At 33.2% G+C, this 17,889-nt stretch overlaps 3 protein-coding genes across 4 annotated transcripts; all 3 read right to left on the bottom strand.

The window, feature by feature from the left end:
- Positions 1-4,065: 4,065 nt before the first annotated feature.
- LOC128876751 (zinc finger protein 433-like) lies at positions 4,066-8,963 on the bottom strand. Of its 2 annotated transcripts, none has more exons than XM_054123384.1 (5): positions 7,672-8,963; positions 6,376-6,615; positions 6,078-6,307; positions 5,627-6,019; positions 4,066-5,537 (listed from the first exon to the last, which is right to left on the bottom strand). In XM_054123384.1, the coding sequence occupies exons 1-5, from the start codon at positions 7,831-7,833 to the stop codon at positions 5,192-5,194; spliced, it is 1,371 nt and encodes a 456-aa protein (XP_053979359.1). In that variant the 5' UTR covers positions 7,834-8,963; the 3' UTR covers positions 4,066-5,191. The 2 variants fall into 2 exon arrangements, with proteins under 2 accessions (XP_053979359.1, XP_053979361.1); XM_054123386.1 differs by having other exon boundaries at positions 5,627-6,004.
- Positions 8,964-9,087: 124 nt separating this feature from the next.
- On the bottom strand, positions 9,088-11,576 carry LOC128876763 (cilia- and flagella-associated protein 20). The gene is made up of 2 exons (XM_054123404.1): positions 9,810-11,576; positions 9,088-9,730 (listed from the first exon to the last, which is right to left on the bottom strand). The coding sequence occupies exons 1-2, from the start codon at positions 10,083-10,085 to the stop codon at positions 9,425-9,427; spliced, it is 582 nt and encodes a 193-aa protein (XP_053979379.1). The 5' UTR covers positions 10,086-11,576; the 3' UTR covers positions 9,088-9,424.
- A 319-nt stretch (positions 11,577-11,895) lies between these two features.
- On the bottom strand, positions 11,896-17,347 carry LOC128876743 (double-stranded RNA-binding protein Staufen homolog 2). Its single transcript, XM_054123351.1, is given in 6 exon segments — positions 11,896-14,263; positions 14,374-16,190; positions 16,262-16,364; positions 16,366-16,471; positions 16,576-16,650; positions 17,165-17,347. Coding segments are annotated over 5 exon segments (2,337 nt in total). The 5' UTR covers positions 16,629-16,650; positions 17,165-17,347; the 3' UTR covers positions 11,896-14,005.
- Positions 17,348-17,889: the final 542 nt, after the last annotated feature.

The following is a 17,889-nucleotide window of genomic DNA, read 5'->3' as shown; positions in this document are numbered from 1 at the left end:
GATTCATTGTTGTTTTCTCATCGTTTATTATTCTCGCAATTAATTTGAATACAAGTGACGATAGTATTGAATACATGTTCGCATTTGTAAAAACCTGTATCTTTCCAAGATTGAATTGCGTCAAGCGATGCCGAGGTGGCGCAAATAAGAGAGTACAATTATAGTGCATGAAAACCGTGCAGCGATCAAGGGATCGTTCGATTAAACACGTATCGTTAGGGGCAACGTGTCCGTACACGATGACCTTGCGGTAATGATACGGCATTGCAGTTCTTCCTCTTTCGAAGCGCGAAACTTTCGAAACATAGAAAATTACCGTGATAAGTTTAAAATACGGTCGCGTGCCGTTACATCTATGATGCAACATCCAAGTTGGACTTTTTCCATGTCCATCAATTTCATTCCTTCAATTGTCGGTTGCGCAATACTATATCCCGCAATTTCCTCAAGCTGGATTCAGATTTTAACGATCACTTTTTCTTAGGCTATACGTTTTCTGACAGCCTTGCAAACGACCATCAAAATTTTACAGAAATTCATCGTGCGTGTAATCATCTATCCCAAGTTTTCTTTCAAAATTTCCAACGGAATTATTAATTGCTTTGTAAACGGCCCTGGCCATAAATTTTATCACGCGGTTTCCTGAATTACTGCTTATGTTACTTTTACTCGCGATATCTTTAAGCTGTTTGTTGACACGTATTAGAACAGAAATACATAGATAGAAAACCTCAACGATGACCTTCATTTCGTTCGCGATAAGAATCCAATCATTGAACTTGAAGACCACGATGGAACGGATCGTTTGCTTGATTTTTAATGCGATTCACTCTTGGTATCCAGACGTTGGAATATTGAATGAATTTCAAGCGTCATAGTCGTTTAATTCAATAATGTAGTACACGCTTGGCAGCAAACGTATTCGTATTTCGTAGTCATTCTTATCGGCGTGAATATGCACATTTCAAGTTGTCGGTAGTTAGGTAGTTACTGTTGTTCTAATCAGTCACGTTTTTTCCGCGATAATACGAACTGCTATTTCTTCTAAAGAAAGGAATCAGTAAATAAGAAAATGTTTTTCGGATCGTAACGTACTTGAAGCGGAATAAATTGATTAGTAACGTTGCGGTCGATGACTTAACGTTATGTTGGAATTAGGACGAACAATCGTTTTTAAATGCACCTTACGTGGCTCGCTACGAGAGGAGTTCTGTGGTTACAGTAGAAAAATAAAAGCTCAAAACGTTGTGATTTTAGTAAAAAAATGGGAAAGGCGTACTTTATCTAAAATTGAACTTTGAACTGCAAAGCACATCTCGCAGAGTAAGATGTAAACTTTACGAGATATGAGAACAAACGATAACAGATAAAACGGGAGGCTTGACTTGTAAGCAGTTCGTTCTAGCTTTTCTATGAATTTATTCAAAGTTATATTAGCGAAGAAAGGTAAATTTTTTAATATTTTTCGTTATAATAAGAATGATATATTATGGAAAGCATTTTTTATGTTGCACGATATAGTATACTCTTTTTCCTGTGAGTGCTAATAGTGCTCCATACCTCCACTGACTTGTAAGACCCAGTTCGAGGAACTTTGTTTTACAATTAGAATACACAGAATTGGAGTAGGTAGGCGACCGCAGTTCGTTCAAACATCTAATTTCTCTCGATTAAATTCAACGGGAGGAAAAGGAGTTTAAGGCATACTATCTTGAGCGCTGACTCATGTCTTGTGTCTGGTACATACTGTACCTCTAACGAAAGAGTCAAGCTAATTATCGCAGTCATTGTTTAAGAACGCGACAACTGATAACATATTCCGTGAATATGTTCCTAAGAATCCTGAGTCGACCGACATTCCGTCTGTTAATTGATTAATAAGATAAAATACAGTCGCTGGTTCTGTCTGCCAACCAACCGGCTTATCAATGAGACAAAAAAGTATCATCGACTATCACCAGTCATCGTTGAATACATCCCGCACTGTCAGCGAATGAGTTTCCATACAAACTTTTCGCCCTGATAGATAGCAAACACGCACTCACCTATACTAATATACTGGTTTAGTACCAGTGGCGCCATCGGTGGCAAATCGCTCAAGTTTCTAGTAAAAATAGTTCCTACCGTTGTAGCTAGATGGCGCCACCAACTACAGAGTCGATAATTATTGTTCCATTGAATAATTATTCGTAAAAATGAGAAATTTTTCCATATTAACTACTATATTGTAGCGTTATAAAGCAAAAAGTCGTATTTATTATGCATTTATAACAAATAAAAAATAATTTATGAAAGATGCTGGTGGCGCCATCTTACAGAATTAGTGGAAACTATTTTCGCTCGAATCTTGGGCGTTTTGCCACCGATGGCGCCACAGGTACTAAGATTAATATTATATAATATATTTTTTAAAATGATAAATTGGCATAATCACACATTCGCTAAACAATTCGTTTAATGTCAAAGAAACACTCTTATTAGGAAGGGCAAATTTTTTTCAAGGGCACGAATTGAAAAGAACAATCAGTAACAAGACCAACTTTTTATACAATCATTTTTATTAAGTGTCACAATTGATATTATCGATAACTCATACCTCCAATCTACAAGTAATCATCCAGTAATTGTCTGTTGAAATACACTACGTTAATTTACTGCGTTACTGGCACTTCTGAGATATTTTTAATCGCTAGTTATATACTAGTCGCCTTCGGTGTGTGGACGTTAGAAAAATACTCAATTTTTGACTCTTTGCAGCAAGAGCTGAGCAAATATATTTAAAAAGGCTATCTAAAGGCGAAAGGTTATCTAAAATTTAGCGAATTCAAAATAACGTACACGTGATATTAACTAAAAATGTATTTTTTGTTTAATTGGTACGATGATATGCATTGTACTAATACGTATAACAAATTTTGGAAGCAACATATTCGGCAGTCTTTGGATCTGAATCAGGAGTAATCAGAACTACGTGAGAGGACCGACTGGTTACCGGCAGGGGGGGGGGGGGGAATAATTTGCTCATCCTTGCTCTAAGAACTAGGTGTAAAAATTGAGCCTTTAGAGTAAGATCGTGGCTGATCTCATTTTTTTCTTTTCACATTATCAAAAATTGATTATTTTCAAGGATATACGATTACCCGATTATCTTTATCTACGTAACTATATAACTGGCAAGCGTCCGCAAAAACGTAATCTTAAAATATACGATTATATTTCTAATAAGCCAGGGTGACCATTGATCATACATCGAAGTTATCACGTTGTTCGAATGTTGAGTCGATCGCTATTTAACAACAAAGTAATAATAATATAACGTTTCAATTAAAAGTTTCGTTGAAAAGTAAATTTAAATTATTCGTGTATGATTAAATCGGAGGAGATATTCTGATAAATAAATTTACGATACAACTTCCGTTTCTTTTTACGACTGATTTCATTTTCATCTTCAACGAGACGAAAGCTTGGTCACCTTACTACGCTAATGTAGCAACGTATTTACACAGTTTTCCTGGTGTAAGCCCTAGATACGTATTTGTTACGCATCAATTGTTGAACATTTTTTTGCATGTTTCATCCCTTCTTCCTGTACTATCTAACGCATGTGCAAATGTGTACAATATACGGAAGCACGGACTATGATTTCTACAATTACATGACTCCTCTAAACTTATCTATAATTTCCCTAAAACTACTCAGACTTTAGTTAACATTTACTTTAATCGTTAATCCAGCTTAAAAGAATACTATTATAATCGTTTGTAACGTCAGCTACGGCTTCTACATTGTTTTATAGTTAATTTATTAATACTGCATTTGAATAAACTAGACTCATCTTTTATGACAATATGGCCATTGATATCGTATACTATTCTTACATTTACATTTTATTCTAATTTGACACAGAATGTTCGTATACAGTCTTAACGTTACTCAATGATGATGTTCACGTTTGCGTTAAAAATATGCCTCAAACTACAAAATGTCCATTTTCACGAATGTTTCTTTCTTTCCGTTCTTTTCTTTTGGTCACTTTCACCTTTTCATATAATTATCATCTTATGAAATAATTGCTGTTGAACAGCTCTTTATATGAACAAAATAATGTTTTTTTTTTTTTTGTTTAGAACCTTCGTCTTCGCTCGAGTTTATTTACCTTTTGTTATAACAAGGAAACAAACTGTTAAATAAATATAAAATGATATCAATGTTCAAACCTTTGTACCTTTTGTTTTTTGAAAAATGCTAAATACACGCTGTTTAAAAATATTACGTTCAACGCCTAGTTTACGATTACAAAAGATAAGTGCAAATGAATAATATTACATTTTCAATTGTACTGCTACTATTTCCTTTTTTTCGTAGATAGCTACAATACCAAGTTTAAATAGTACTTAACCCACCGGAATACGAATTAACTGTTGTATTTGAAAGATACTATCGATTTATAAAAATCACAGTTACATTGTATTTTACTAACTTCTTTCACTACCGAACAATCGTTACTTTCTTCTATACAAATCATACTTTTAGAACATTATGTTTTATTGTTTTCGTTACCGATGGGTCAATTTGTAGCAACGTGGAATTATTTGAATAATACTCCACTTGAATTTAATGGTGTTGCCGGCATCATGCTATCAATGATGCTCGTTTTAATTCAAGTATTATATTACTGTAAAATCGTTTCTAAGAAATTGTATTAAGGGCGGTCTAATTGTAATCTCTACCTTCAAAGGTGAAGAAGAAAATGTATACAAGTTAAATGTAGATAAAGGAGTAAAAAATACAAATTTCTTACTTTAACTAGAAAGTTTAAAACCTATTATTATTATCACTTGTACTATGTACGAGTCAATAAATAATAATTACTAAATTCATCAACAACAATGGAAGTATACGTCCAGCAACATTGATAAGATAAAAAATTAAAAAAAATATATTCGTTTGTTTCTATTCTGTGTAAAGGCCTAGTAACGGCATAAGAACAAACAACTAAGTGCCTGTTAGTAACAATAATATACCTAACACTAACTGTAAACAATTCAATTAAAGCATACAAATTTCTGTTGCTTTTCTCGATAGCACCATATTCAAAACTAAAGCTCGTTCTCTTCATAATAGCTATCACGATCATTCCACAAATAATTACTTTCCACTACAACCATTCTTCGTATTGACTACCCATGGTTCATCTCATCAAATCGGCCGCTCTTTGTCTGTCCCGATGTACTTCTCGAGGATGCATTCTTTTACGATGTGAAAAACAGTTCCCGGAACTTGCAAAAGCTTTTGGACAATATGGACATTGATACGGTCTCGCACCTGTATGTTGATTTATATGAAATTTCAAATCCTGATTTCTTTTAAACGTTTTATCACAAAGAGGACACGCGTGTGGTCTCAAATCCGAATGTGTTATACTGTGAGCTCGTAGCGTAGAATTCGTTGGATAAACTCTTCCGCATACATTGCATGGAAATTGTATCCCACCATGGTATTCTTTGTGTCTGAATAAATTTGACTGTGTTTTAAAACTGAAAAAATAATTAATGGCTTTATTCTTATTTATTTGACTTGATGTAGCTTTGTACAGTAATATTAATTCTTTGATACAAATACTTACATTCTACCACATATATCACAACCATACTTTCCTTTAGGCCGATGTGTTTCCAAATGCACTTTTAGATTTCCCTTAGTAGAAATTTTTTTACTACAAATTGGACAGATGAAATTTCCAGACGAGTTGCTGTCAGTATTCATGTGAAGCACACCGTTTGTAGAATATACTTGTTGAGATCTTAGAATAGGCTTTCCATCGAGTCGTTTATCTTTAGGCAAATGAGACCATAAGTGATTTTGTAGACCAATTTGAGATATAAAGGATCTAGCACATATCGTACATTCGTGGGGTTTTGACGATACATTAGAAACAAATTCGTCATCTTCGTGTGATCTATCATTATTATCATCCCTTATCTCTTTTTTTATTTTTTCAATTCTACGGGAAATGTATCTAATTTAAAAAATATACTATCTTTTTAGATCATTAATACTAACGTAAATAGTCTTACTTATTCATTAACGGTAATGGTTCCGGTGTATCTACTCTTGTTATTTTTTCTTCTGTATCCGATTCCTCAGAACTTTCCGATTCTGACTGTTCCATACCACATTGTAAAAATAACATTGGATCTACTTTGACTTCCATTTCTTCCATACTCGGAGTAGGGCATTTATCATCCTGTGATATTAGCTCCGATGGTCCCAATGGTTCACCTTCGGTCAGAATTTCTATCGCACCCTGTAAAGTAACATAAGTTGAATGTATATCTGTTAAGTAACATAAAATTCATAATAATTATAATTTACTTTTGTTAATATTGTATGTAATAGGCCCCGATCTTCCATCTTCTTTGTTGCATCCTGCGCATCTTTAATACTTTGCAATTCTACATCTTGCTCAGCACTTGTATTGTCTGTCGTGTTATATAATTGCAATTTTAATTTCTCTTGTGTTCTATATGCCATCATTGCAAAACGATGAATGTTTTCTAATCTCTTAATGCATGTAGCGCATACCATCTTTGATAACTTATCTTCTGTAGACACCTACAATGTAATTAATATTTTATTTATAGTACTCATGAAAAAGTGATAAATAATAAATGGTAATTATTGAATGAATTAAGAAGCAAAGGCTAATTTTTTAAAATTTCTAAATAGAGATCTAACAACCTTCCTCTCGTAACACAACTTTTATACAGAATAAAAATTAATTTTATTGCCTATGTCAACAATGAAATTTTTCAATTGTAATTGAAAATAATATTTGATCGTAATGTATTTATAGTATACAAAATGTTTCGTGTATCGTTAATTTCAAAAAAACCTCACTTATTGTTTATGAGTATTTTGTTATACCGAATTATATTTATAGATGCGCTAGTCGTATAGCGCATACAGTATACTTATTGTAATCAATAAAATGCTAATGTTTTAATATTTTTGCATTCTATAATAACGAATTCTTCGAACACCTTATTTCGAAATGTACATTCGATATTAATTTCGATTAAGTTAATTATTTCGTTAATTCACAGGTACGCATAAAATTTGATTAACATGTCGCTTGCTAAAATGCATTTTTTCGTCGACCGTAATAATGCTGTTCTCGGAAAGTAGTTGGTTTGTAAATCTTTCACAATTAATAAATATGAGTATCAATATTTCGAAATAACGTTAGACATTTCGTGAAATAATATTATAAGTTATCTCGAGTTATTTTGTATAAAAAATTTATATTTAATTAATTAATTGATCCACTTATTATTATAATAATAATTCTTTTCGAATGAATTATATTGTAGGTTGTAGGTATACTCGTTTGTTTGTAATATATGTAGCATTTGTAATTTTCATCACGTGTGAGATACTGTTAGATTTTCAAATATGACAGACGTTCCCGTATTTCAACTTTAAACGCACGTAAGTGTAGCAATTGTTTGTCACGTGTATGGAAAATGGCGAAAATGGGATACGATTGATGATAGTGCCGTTGATATTTCGAAAAAATATCGAGACACAAGCGTTAATTCAAGTGTATAGATGCAAGCGCACACATAACGATGATCGCGGTAATTCGCATGGAGCCGCGGTTAGACTCACCAAGATGTACAGATATTTTCGTATTTTGGTCTGCAGGTAGTGCCGTCTACCATCCTCGGCGAAAATGTGGACCCCATCGTTTCTTGGTATGTCACTAGCACAAATTCGACAGTGGAGCTTGTCCTCCCGATCGCGCTCAAAATCGCGACCCGCCGTACCCATTTCAAAAAGAAAGAAACAAAATGAGCAAGGTATCACTCACACGAACGAAACCTTGTCTCTTTCCACCGATTTATATATTATAAACAATCACAAATTAAAAATATTACGTTAAACGATTTCACGTTTCACAACGTTAAATTCATTGCTTACTATTATATTTTCCCACCCCCCTCTCTGTTTCGTTATCTTAGCACCTCGATGAAAAACGTCGAAAAGTTTCGGCAATAAAACTTTTCACCGATGCATTTTTACGACCTGCCAGCTTGTCGGAGAGGGTTGATTATTCTAACGATTTTTTTTTACTTATGAGTCGCCCGGATTGGGTGAGATTACTCCGGCACAACGTTGACGCTTTAAAAACGACGTCGGCGCCGGGCGTCGGCGTCTCTCTCCCGAAACGAGTGCTCAATACAAAATATATAATAGCATTCGTCGATTTGAAAAACATATGTATATAACCAATTGTTTTATTTATGGATCTCGCTCGTATTAAACGATATTACCGTTACGGATGGCTACGTAATTTTTATTGCAATCTCTAGCTGTTTACTCCATAATTAAGGATTTCTCGTGAAATAGTTGGATACGCATTCCTAAAATACTACCCCTTGCTACAAATAAAGAATAAAATGTATCAGCGCGGTACTCTTAATTGGTCCGCCATCTTCTCTCACCCATTCGTTTGTATTTTTCCATTTTCTACCTTCGCCATTATGCGACTCTCTGTTAGATTCTTTCTTTTAATAGATTCGCAAACTCGTATCATTAGAAATAGATCTCGATCGATATTATTCGTCGGAAGTTGCTTGATATCCTCCAAATTAATGACAATTTTTCCAAAGTTTCCCGCCATTTGTTCACTCGTGTATTACTACGCGCTTGGAGGGAGGGATAAATGTGGACGTTTTTGTCCGTGCGGAAAATAGTTCCAGATACTTGCGAACGAACAGCCTCCCCCTTGGATATGTTACGGCCCCATTTAAAAAAATCAATACTTAATAATTAGCAATTAATGTACGCGCCTCGAGTACATATGAACGCTATCTTGTCTTCAGCAGATTCCGATGTACGTATGGGTTTAGTTGTTATTTAATACTCGATTCCACTTTTCTAAATGCATAACTAATAAATATTTTTTATAATCGTCTCTATATATTTTATGAACTTGACTTTTTTATTTTTCTAAATTCTTCTTTACTCTAAGAAAATTAAATTACCGACCAAATTAATAATGGTATCAAATTTCTAAAAATGATTAATTAATACATGTTAGGTTTATTTTACTCAGAATACAGCAGTTAAGCTCACAAACAATTAAGTAAATATAAATTGCATACAACTATGAAAGGAATCATTTTTATGTATTTCATGTAATATATACATTAATGCAGTATCATTTTTTCTCAAACATTGTCGTGTTACTATTAGTATCGTGACATGCAAAAAAAGATTTGTCAAAGTAAAAATGATATATTTATTAAATAAATGTTAAATGAAAATCAGTATCACAAAATCGATTAATTTATGATTAATAATGGATTATTACTTTATGTTTAAAAATCTTGTAAAGTATTATTAAATTTCAGCTAATTTAACATTTTGCTTTATTCTGAATTGGCAAGAATAACTTAAATTCTGCGGGTAATTCGTCTTCGGAATATAATCTATCAGAAAAATATACTCTTCGTATTCTACAATTTGCATGAATCTGAACTCTTAACGTTTCCACATAATTTGTTCCATATGCACGTCTAGTAAAATCAGCTAAGTTAAATTGAATTTGATTCCATCCATCGTCCAATCTCATTGGCATTGTACAAATAAATGGTTTCACTCTAGTTGTAGATTGATAATTACTAGCTCGAAATCTACGCCGAACATTCTTGTCATCAATTACCTAAAGCGAAGAATTTGTAACAGATTGTTGTTTAATAATGTATAATATTATAATTGAATAATTAAAGTAAGAGTCTTACCTGGACTTCAAACGTGAAGTATTTTTTTAAATTCTTAATAATCATCACCAGAAATGGCAATTTTATACCCAACGTTTTTCTGGGGTCTGCTGGACATGTGATATATGTAGTACTAACGTTACTACCCAATATTTCCAATACTAAACTTTGTATATCGTTATCCGTAATTCGTTTTATATGTCCGTTCCGTACTTTTTTATCCCAAATCTGCAAAGGCTTACTACCGATACTATATAAGATCGATAGAAATCCACTTTGAAAAGTATTCTTAAACATGTTCTCTTGTTTACGATTTCTCCCTAAATTTTATTTAATTTTCCTCCAACAACTTATTATTATTGAAAACATGCGCTTGAAGAATTTAAGAAATTTCGTATACTTCTCGGCGTTGACAACTTAACCTCCATTCATTTTTATAACACTGACATCCACCGAAATGTTACATATCTCAAATCATTCTCTTCTCGAAACCGTAAATTAACATGCATGACATTGTCCAATAAACAAAAAACATTTCTATTTCAAATTAACATTTTCATTAAGGAATTTTAGTCTCTAAATAACATTATCAATGAGCATAACCTATAAAAATTTGTGTTTGATCAATGTTGCTATTAGATGTATAGCGGAATCGAACATCGATCGATTGTTTCACGTTTATCGATTTCAAACTTATCGACTTTGTACTAAACTGTACTAAAAATAAATATTATTTTAAAAATTTGTCCATGGATTTTTACGCAAAAGATAAAAGTAATGTAAATGTTAACGTTTTTACAATCGTTTATTGATGTCAAATACAAACCAATAAAGTTTAAATAAGCAGTAGACATCTATGTATTAAATGTTTTTTTTTGTTCTTTAACGGAATTAACGATCTGTCGGCATAAAAAAACTATCAGTGTAAAATCTCTACTGCCATAATTCTACTTCTTAATTTTCCGTTAAGATCGTTCGCTTTTTGATCAATGTTACTAAAAATCATATTTTGCGACGGTACTCTTTTAAGGAACGAACAAGAGAAACAAATTGACTAACTCGTTTTAAGAGCAATTTTCATTTTCCATGCATTAATATAAAAAACAATCGAGAATCAAGATCTCCTTTACGTTTTGTTCGTGGAAAAAAGGATGATCTCATTATTTTTGATAAATGTAGATACGTACGGAATTACGAAATTAGATTGAGAGTGATTTAAATCTTTTGACGGGAATATTTTGACAATTTATTTGTGTTTTCGTTTGCTTCCACTGAAATTATCTCTAACTATCGGTACAAACCTATCAAAATTTAACATTTGACTCATTAAACATAGACATTAAACTGCTATAGTCCTTTAAAATATTATATACGTGATTCAATTCTTGTGCATTTTACGTATTAATAACTAAAACAAACAAAAAAAATATACATACGTTGCTACTAATCGGTAATTTTCAGTTCAATTACAATTAAATACGCAGTTTTCGGTATCGCTATAGTAACTGCCCGATAGTTACAGATTTGAAAGGAAAGCATTGTTTGTAAAATGAACGTTTAGAATGTGACCTTTTATTCTACTGTATTCGGATTATCTCTTGGAATCGGATTTATCTTCGCATTCCATCGAGATACTTCCACTTCGTACATCTTAGTAATTAATACTTTATTCGCTTATTGTTACGACTAACTATTGTATTATAGTTTACGCGAATAAAATAGGTCCTGCGATAGGGGTATGCTTTCATAGGATTCGTGTTGTTTTTTTTTCATTTGCTGACAAAAATTATGCAAAAGAAGGAGAGGCTATCGCTAATCTTTTCCCTCGTATTCTTTTATTCGCAACAATGAATCCCACGTGAAGAAGAAAGGCCCACCTATGAAGCGATATCTCAGCAAAAGGAACATTCATTAACTCGTCCTCGAGCGACCTATAAATTATTTCGGAAGGTATTATCGCGCATTACGAAAGGTTATCTGAAAGAAAAAAGTATTGTAAATCGCATAGGTAATAGTTCTTTTTTCCTATCTTCGTAACACGCAGCGTATTACAAATTATGGAAAACCAATCGTATTACCGAAATTTAACAATACCGCTTTGCTTATGTTTTTTTTTCGTTTTTTTCCCTTTTTTTTTTAATGACCGAATATCATTCGAGACATTTTTTGAATAATTTAATGGGAATAATGAATGCAAGATAAGTCTTCGACGAAAAAAGTGGTATCGTAGTCTTCTTCTTTGTTTATTAAACAGAGTTACGATTAAGACTATTACCTTGATTCATTATTATACTATTTTTTTTTTTAATTTTCGGTAATAAGACAAAATTTACAACGTCGTTTCAAGAATGTTGATACGTTATTTCCTTAAGCTTAAATCAAACGTATTTCTTTAATAATCATGACGCAACGGAACAAATTTTGATTATTACCATTTTCAACTACAATTTCCAATACATCCAAAATCATTTTTTATTCTTTTATTAGATAACGGATGTATGAAAATTTGAATGTCCTTTACTTCTCAATACCTTGCAAAACACGAATATAACCCCAGAGTGCTTCTAGGCCCCACCAAAAAGCAAATTGGGGCAATAATATGAATATATCACATTACCTTTCTTCAATTTTCAAGATTTAAACGGAAACTCGTAGAAAAGTCGAGAAAGTTCGAGTCCCCAATGAATTTCCAAAGCTTTACTATTTCTTTCTAATTAATACTGTCATTTATAATTGTTGTAGTACTATCATACTATTAATTTAATAGAAAATGAGAATCAATGGCTTTACAATTTTTGCAATCTTCTTCTATTTGATTATTCGATTGGAGAGACGTAACTTTTCGAAGATTCTAGACGAATTTCATTTTGAAAAAATGCATTTCTTTTTACATACCAATAGTTATATACAATGTCAAAATAATCATTAATAAAGATTCCGCTTTGATCAACAAAACATTTAAAGAATTTTGTATGAAAATGATTTACTCGTTTACATGCGCTCATATCAGGTAATACGACATAATAGACATTCTATTCGCGAAGAATGAGAAAGCCAAGGATTAAATAAAAAAAATTAAGAGATGGCCGCATTTTATCTCAGATTTCAATAGTTTCTTCACTTAACGTGTCTACAATATTTCTTTGATCATAAACCACGATTCTTTGGAGAATGACCATTTTCGTTCAATTACGATGTTTAACAATTTATGTTACTTGATTGTGGTCCTATCAATGAAGTTATAATAAATATGACATAATCGATGTTCACTGTTAGGATCACAATCTTGATCAAGCACCAATAATTCTTTTCCAAAGGTACTACTGTGTACTCTTTAAGCGTAGAAAAATGATTTAAATTAAATACTCCATACGCAATAGTATGCGCAAGCTTTACGCTTTGTAATCATCATAGGAGTCTATCGAAGACTGTTACGACTGATCAGATGTCTCCGCTTCTAAAAGAAAGACATTTTTCTGTACTCTCATCAATGACTTCTTAGTTACTGGTGCTTGAGCAGTTTTCTGGTGCGATTAAGGCACTGCAAAAGATTGATCCTCCATAAAAAGCTATTGATCTTCAAAATACGCGATCCATGAAGTTAAAGAAGCAATGGCGTAATGTGCGAAGACTGAGTCATTGGTGATTCAACGTTTGAAGTTACCATGTAATAAGGCCCAGATAGAGATTGAGGAGAGCTATTTTCCCACCGATTAGTTCATTCAACAACTGTAATATATACAAATACATTAATAAAAATAGAATGTACGATTAGGACTACGTAAAAATAATTTAGAAAGATTACGTAAAAACAACGTACATACTAATAAAAACAAAACCTTGCAATCTTGATACATAATGAGAAATACTAAAAGCATATAACATTAATGATAATAATAGTAGTAGTAATAATAATAATAATATACACGAAACACTAATATTTGTGCCCCTTTATAAAATAAACGAAGAAAAATTCAATCAAATCGTTAATCTTAAAAATTTACGATACAGTTCAAAGTATTAAGGTTTAACATTAACGTTGATATTAATGTTAAACCTATAATGAAATCACTCGTCTTACTCGAATCATTTTCAAACATATCTGATTCTCATCAATGACTACGTGAAAGTCTATAAGTTAGTTTTCCTTTGCAATGCCTTAAAATGGCAACATAAATTGAACTTATAATACGTAAGTCTTAAATATTATTATATAATTACTTATCAATAGTTCCATCCATTATATTGTTCTTAACTTGAATGCTAATGTGTATTCCATCTCCAGACGCACCTTTATCCTTTATCGTTTGCGAATTAGATGCATTGTCGAGGCCCAGCTTACTTAAAGTACACAAAGCTTTCAATGCCGCTTGATTACGACTCGCACTCCTTGTCGGCCCATTGCCATAACAAACTTGCGGTGGATCTGTACTTAACGTTACAAGTGAGAGATATTCCTTATTTACTGCTGCTGGCTGAAATTAATATACAAAACATTAATTATACGAAGCATACTATTCAATTTCTTATTTTACACTGATTTAATTTTCCATAGTTATAACAAATTGTTAATATCGATGACTACCTTAGGAAAGTCACTGAATTCCACGTTGAAGTTAAATAACTGAGAGAGATATTTCAACTGATCTTTGGGAGAAACTGTGGCTGGGTTTTGTTGTTGCCCTCGTAATTCTTCAGCAACAATTTCCACACTGGGTCCACTACTTAATTTAGATTCTTGGCCTCCATCGACTAATAAAATTCCAGGTACTAACTGACGCCCAATAGTTCCTCCTACTGGATGAGGTTGAGCTTCATTAATCTGCTCATCTTCTAAGAAAGTGACCTTCCTAGGTTTTGTTTCAGTGTTCTCGCTTTCTCCTGTTTTTATTGATGGCTTTGTAGGCTGTCGCTGTGGCTTACTGTAACCTAATTGCGTTAAAAGAGCTTCTGCCGCAGCTCTTTTGGCTAGCTTCTTATTAGGACCCATTCCTTGCGCTGAATGTTGTCCCATAGTAACCTCCATAACGAATTCCCTTCGCCTAGGTGTACCCTTTTCTTCTATTAAATTATAAACGGGTTCCTTTTCTCGTTTAGCTTGCTGTATCTGAACCAATCGTGAAACTGGATTCACTTCTTCCGCAACTTCCGATTCAGAACGTGGTTCCTGATAAACTTTTATCAAGTTTCGTGACTTTTTCTTTGTTGCTGGTGGTTTGCGTTTGACTCGCAGCGGGCGATTTTGTATAGTTTCGGTCAATGGAGGCAAAAGATTAAGTTCTTCCAACATAAATTCTGCCGCATGTCTTTTTGATACTTTCTTTGATGGTCCTTCGCCTAATGTGACTTTATCTCCAACTGTGCATTTTGTTCTGAATGTCCTAATGTGGGGTTTCCCAATTTCCGATACAACTTCAAAACTAACAGGTAAACCACGTTTTAATGCTTTCTCGTGAACTAACGATACAGGACTCTTTAACTCAGCAATAGGATCTTTAGCTTCACCTAATGCACCATTTTCACCAGTATTACAAGTGTTTGCCACTTCTTCCGGTAATGGTAATTGACGTAACTCCTCTAAAGCTTTACTAGCTGCGTCATGTCGTGCTGCTTGACCTGTCAGTCCTTTACCAATAAATTCACGTTCCCCTACCTTCAAGGATACTAGATACAATTGAGGTTCTACGAGGTAACCACCACGAGTCAACGTAGGTAAACGCGGATTGTATATTCGAGGAAAAAGGTCTAAACCCGGAACATATTTCTGTATCCCTGCTGGTGGAGCTTTTCTAAAAGTGTAAACAGTAGGTTCTCCTCTCTTCATAGCCAAAGCGTTTAATTCGACCGTTGGAGGCAAGTTCCCAGAACCGCTGAAACATTTTCCTGGATGTCCAACTCTCATTGCCTTAGTAGGTTTCGGTGGAGGTCGTTGATACCAGGTTCGCGTTAATGCTTCGGTCGCAGCACTATGCTGTGCTTTTTTAATACTGGGACCCTCAGCGACATATTCCTCCTCCCCAAGCTTCAGTGTTACCGTGAATCGTTTTTTGTGCGCTGGTCCTTGTTCATTAGTCAATCTATATTGATGCTGAATCTTATTAAACCGTGCTAATTCATTCAATAAGCACATCGGGGTCTTTTCTTTCATGTTTGCCAAAGCTGAATCAGTCGCGTTGACATGATTTTGAGTAGAAGGACTCTGATCTCTGGACTCTCCATTGTTGCTTTCATTTGTGGATGACTTATTTTGTTCCATATTTTGTTGTTGTTGCATGTGTTGCGGAGGAGGATTCTGTTGATTATTTTGTTGTTGCGGATACGGTGGTGTTTGAACATTTGGATTTTGTAGAGTCACAGAGACAGTGTTTGCTTGGTCTTTTAGACTGACACTAACCACAGTGCCTGAAATGAAATGCATTTCTAAGAGTACGTTGTCGATATGTAAAAGATGATTCAAATTCCGTTAATGTTACCATTTGTATTATGTGCATTCATGCCCATCAACATCGGTTGTCGTGGATTTCCATGCGGTGGTCCAGGATGTTGCATGTGATGAATGTGTTGTTGATGGGGGGGGCATGGACAGTATTTGTTGATGTGGATTCCGATGCGGTAATGGATGCTGCGGCTGATGTAAAGGGGCCATGTTTGCCTGCTGCATAGGACGCATCGGACCTCCCATTCTATTGGAAGATGATAGCATAAAATTGCTTGTAGTAACAACAAAATGTGCATAGAATTTTGAGTATGTAATTATATTACATATAATAAAAGAGTCATCACAAACCTATTATGATCTCTAAGTTGGTTTTGCATTGTATGATGTTGGTGACGTAACATCTTATAAGATATTGTGCAAAACCTAAAATTAAAAAAGACATTAGATAAGACAAAAGTATATTTGAAGCAAAAGAATCTATACATTGGTTAACCTTGTATGGTTCATTTACAACAAATTTCTTTTTTTATATGGATGTTTTCAAATAAAAGTTAAATGTTTATTTATACAAAGATAATAACAAATACCGAATATAAACAAGATTTAGACTTAGCAAGTAATGACCAGTAATAATAATGTTAGCAATAGTCGTTTTCTTTCACAAATAGACTACATTACTTAACGTAAATTAATACACGAAAAATAATTTTACAATTTTAAAAACAATAACTTAAGTTTGAAATCTATTTGACAGTAGTTGCAAATGAGCATTGCATTATCCACGTTATGAAAAGAATTGAAAAAGTTAGTTTACAAGAAAGGAATATAATGACGTTGATCAAGAGAGAGAAATATCTTTTCTTCGTCTGAACTAGTCAATAGACAATGGGCTTGGCCCGGCTATTTGGCAGCGGAACTATGCGTCGTATTTTCTTACCAAAGTTTGTTCTATTTCACGAAAATTTTCACGTTATTCAATAGTAAAATTTCCAGCGAAACAGATCTGCTACTTTAGGGAACACTGCCAGGCCCTTTACACGGCTATTGGCAAACAGTAAAGAAAAATCGTCTGTAGACTAAAATGCGGCCATTTTGATGTGAACCTCTCGACCACAGTCTCTCATCCCTTCCAAAGGACATCCTACTTGCCGATTTTTTTAAAAGTCCGCAATATCGATTTCAATTATCGATACTTCTCGTTTCTTTAAAATCAACACAAGGTAAATGTTAGTTAACTTCCTGTTCGTCATTCTAAAAATACGATTAATTTGCCAATTATAACAGTATTAAACAAATATATATTGGTATTTATGATGAGTACAAATTGACGAGAATATGCACACGTGTTTAGATTTTTACCAAACAAATCATTGCAGAGTTAAAAAATAGTACATAAAGTAAAAATTTAATAATAAAGTCTGTTTCATATTTAATGTTTTACGAATTTCCTAACGTAATAAATTGTAATTAATTTCTTCGCGTTCTATAAATTTGTTCCTATAATATGATTTATTTCTTGAATAATATTAATAATTAATGATTAAAAGGAATTGTTTTTTATTGTCATTTTACTACTTATATTTTTAAATATGTAGCATAACTTGGGTTAGGAACGTTAAGTATTTATTTAAAAAAAACAAACTCGAGTAGCATGAACAAATA

The sequence above is a fragment of the Hylaeus volcanicus genome, chromosome 5, assembly GCF_026283585.1.
Source record: "Hylaeus volcanicus isolate JK05 chromosome 5, UHH_iyHylVolc1.0_haploid, whole genome shotgun sequence".
Lineage (NCBI taxonomy): Eukaryota > Metazoa > Arthropoda > Insecta > Hymenoptera > Colletidae > Hylaeus > Hylaeus volcanicus.
This window is presented reverse-complemented; position numbering and strand designations above follow the sequence as displayed.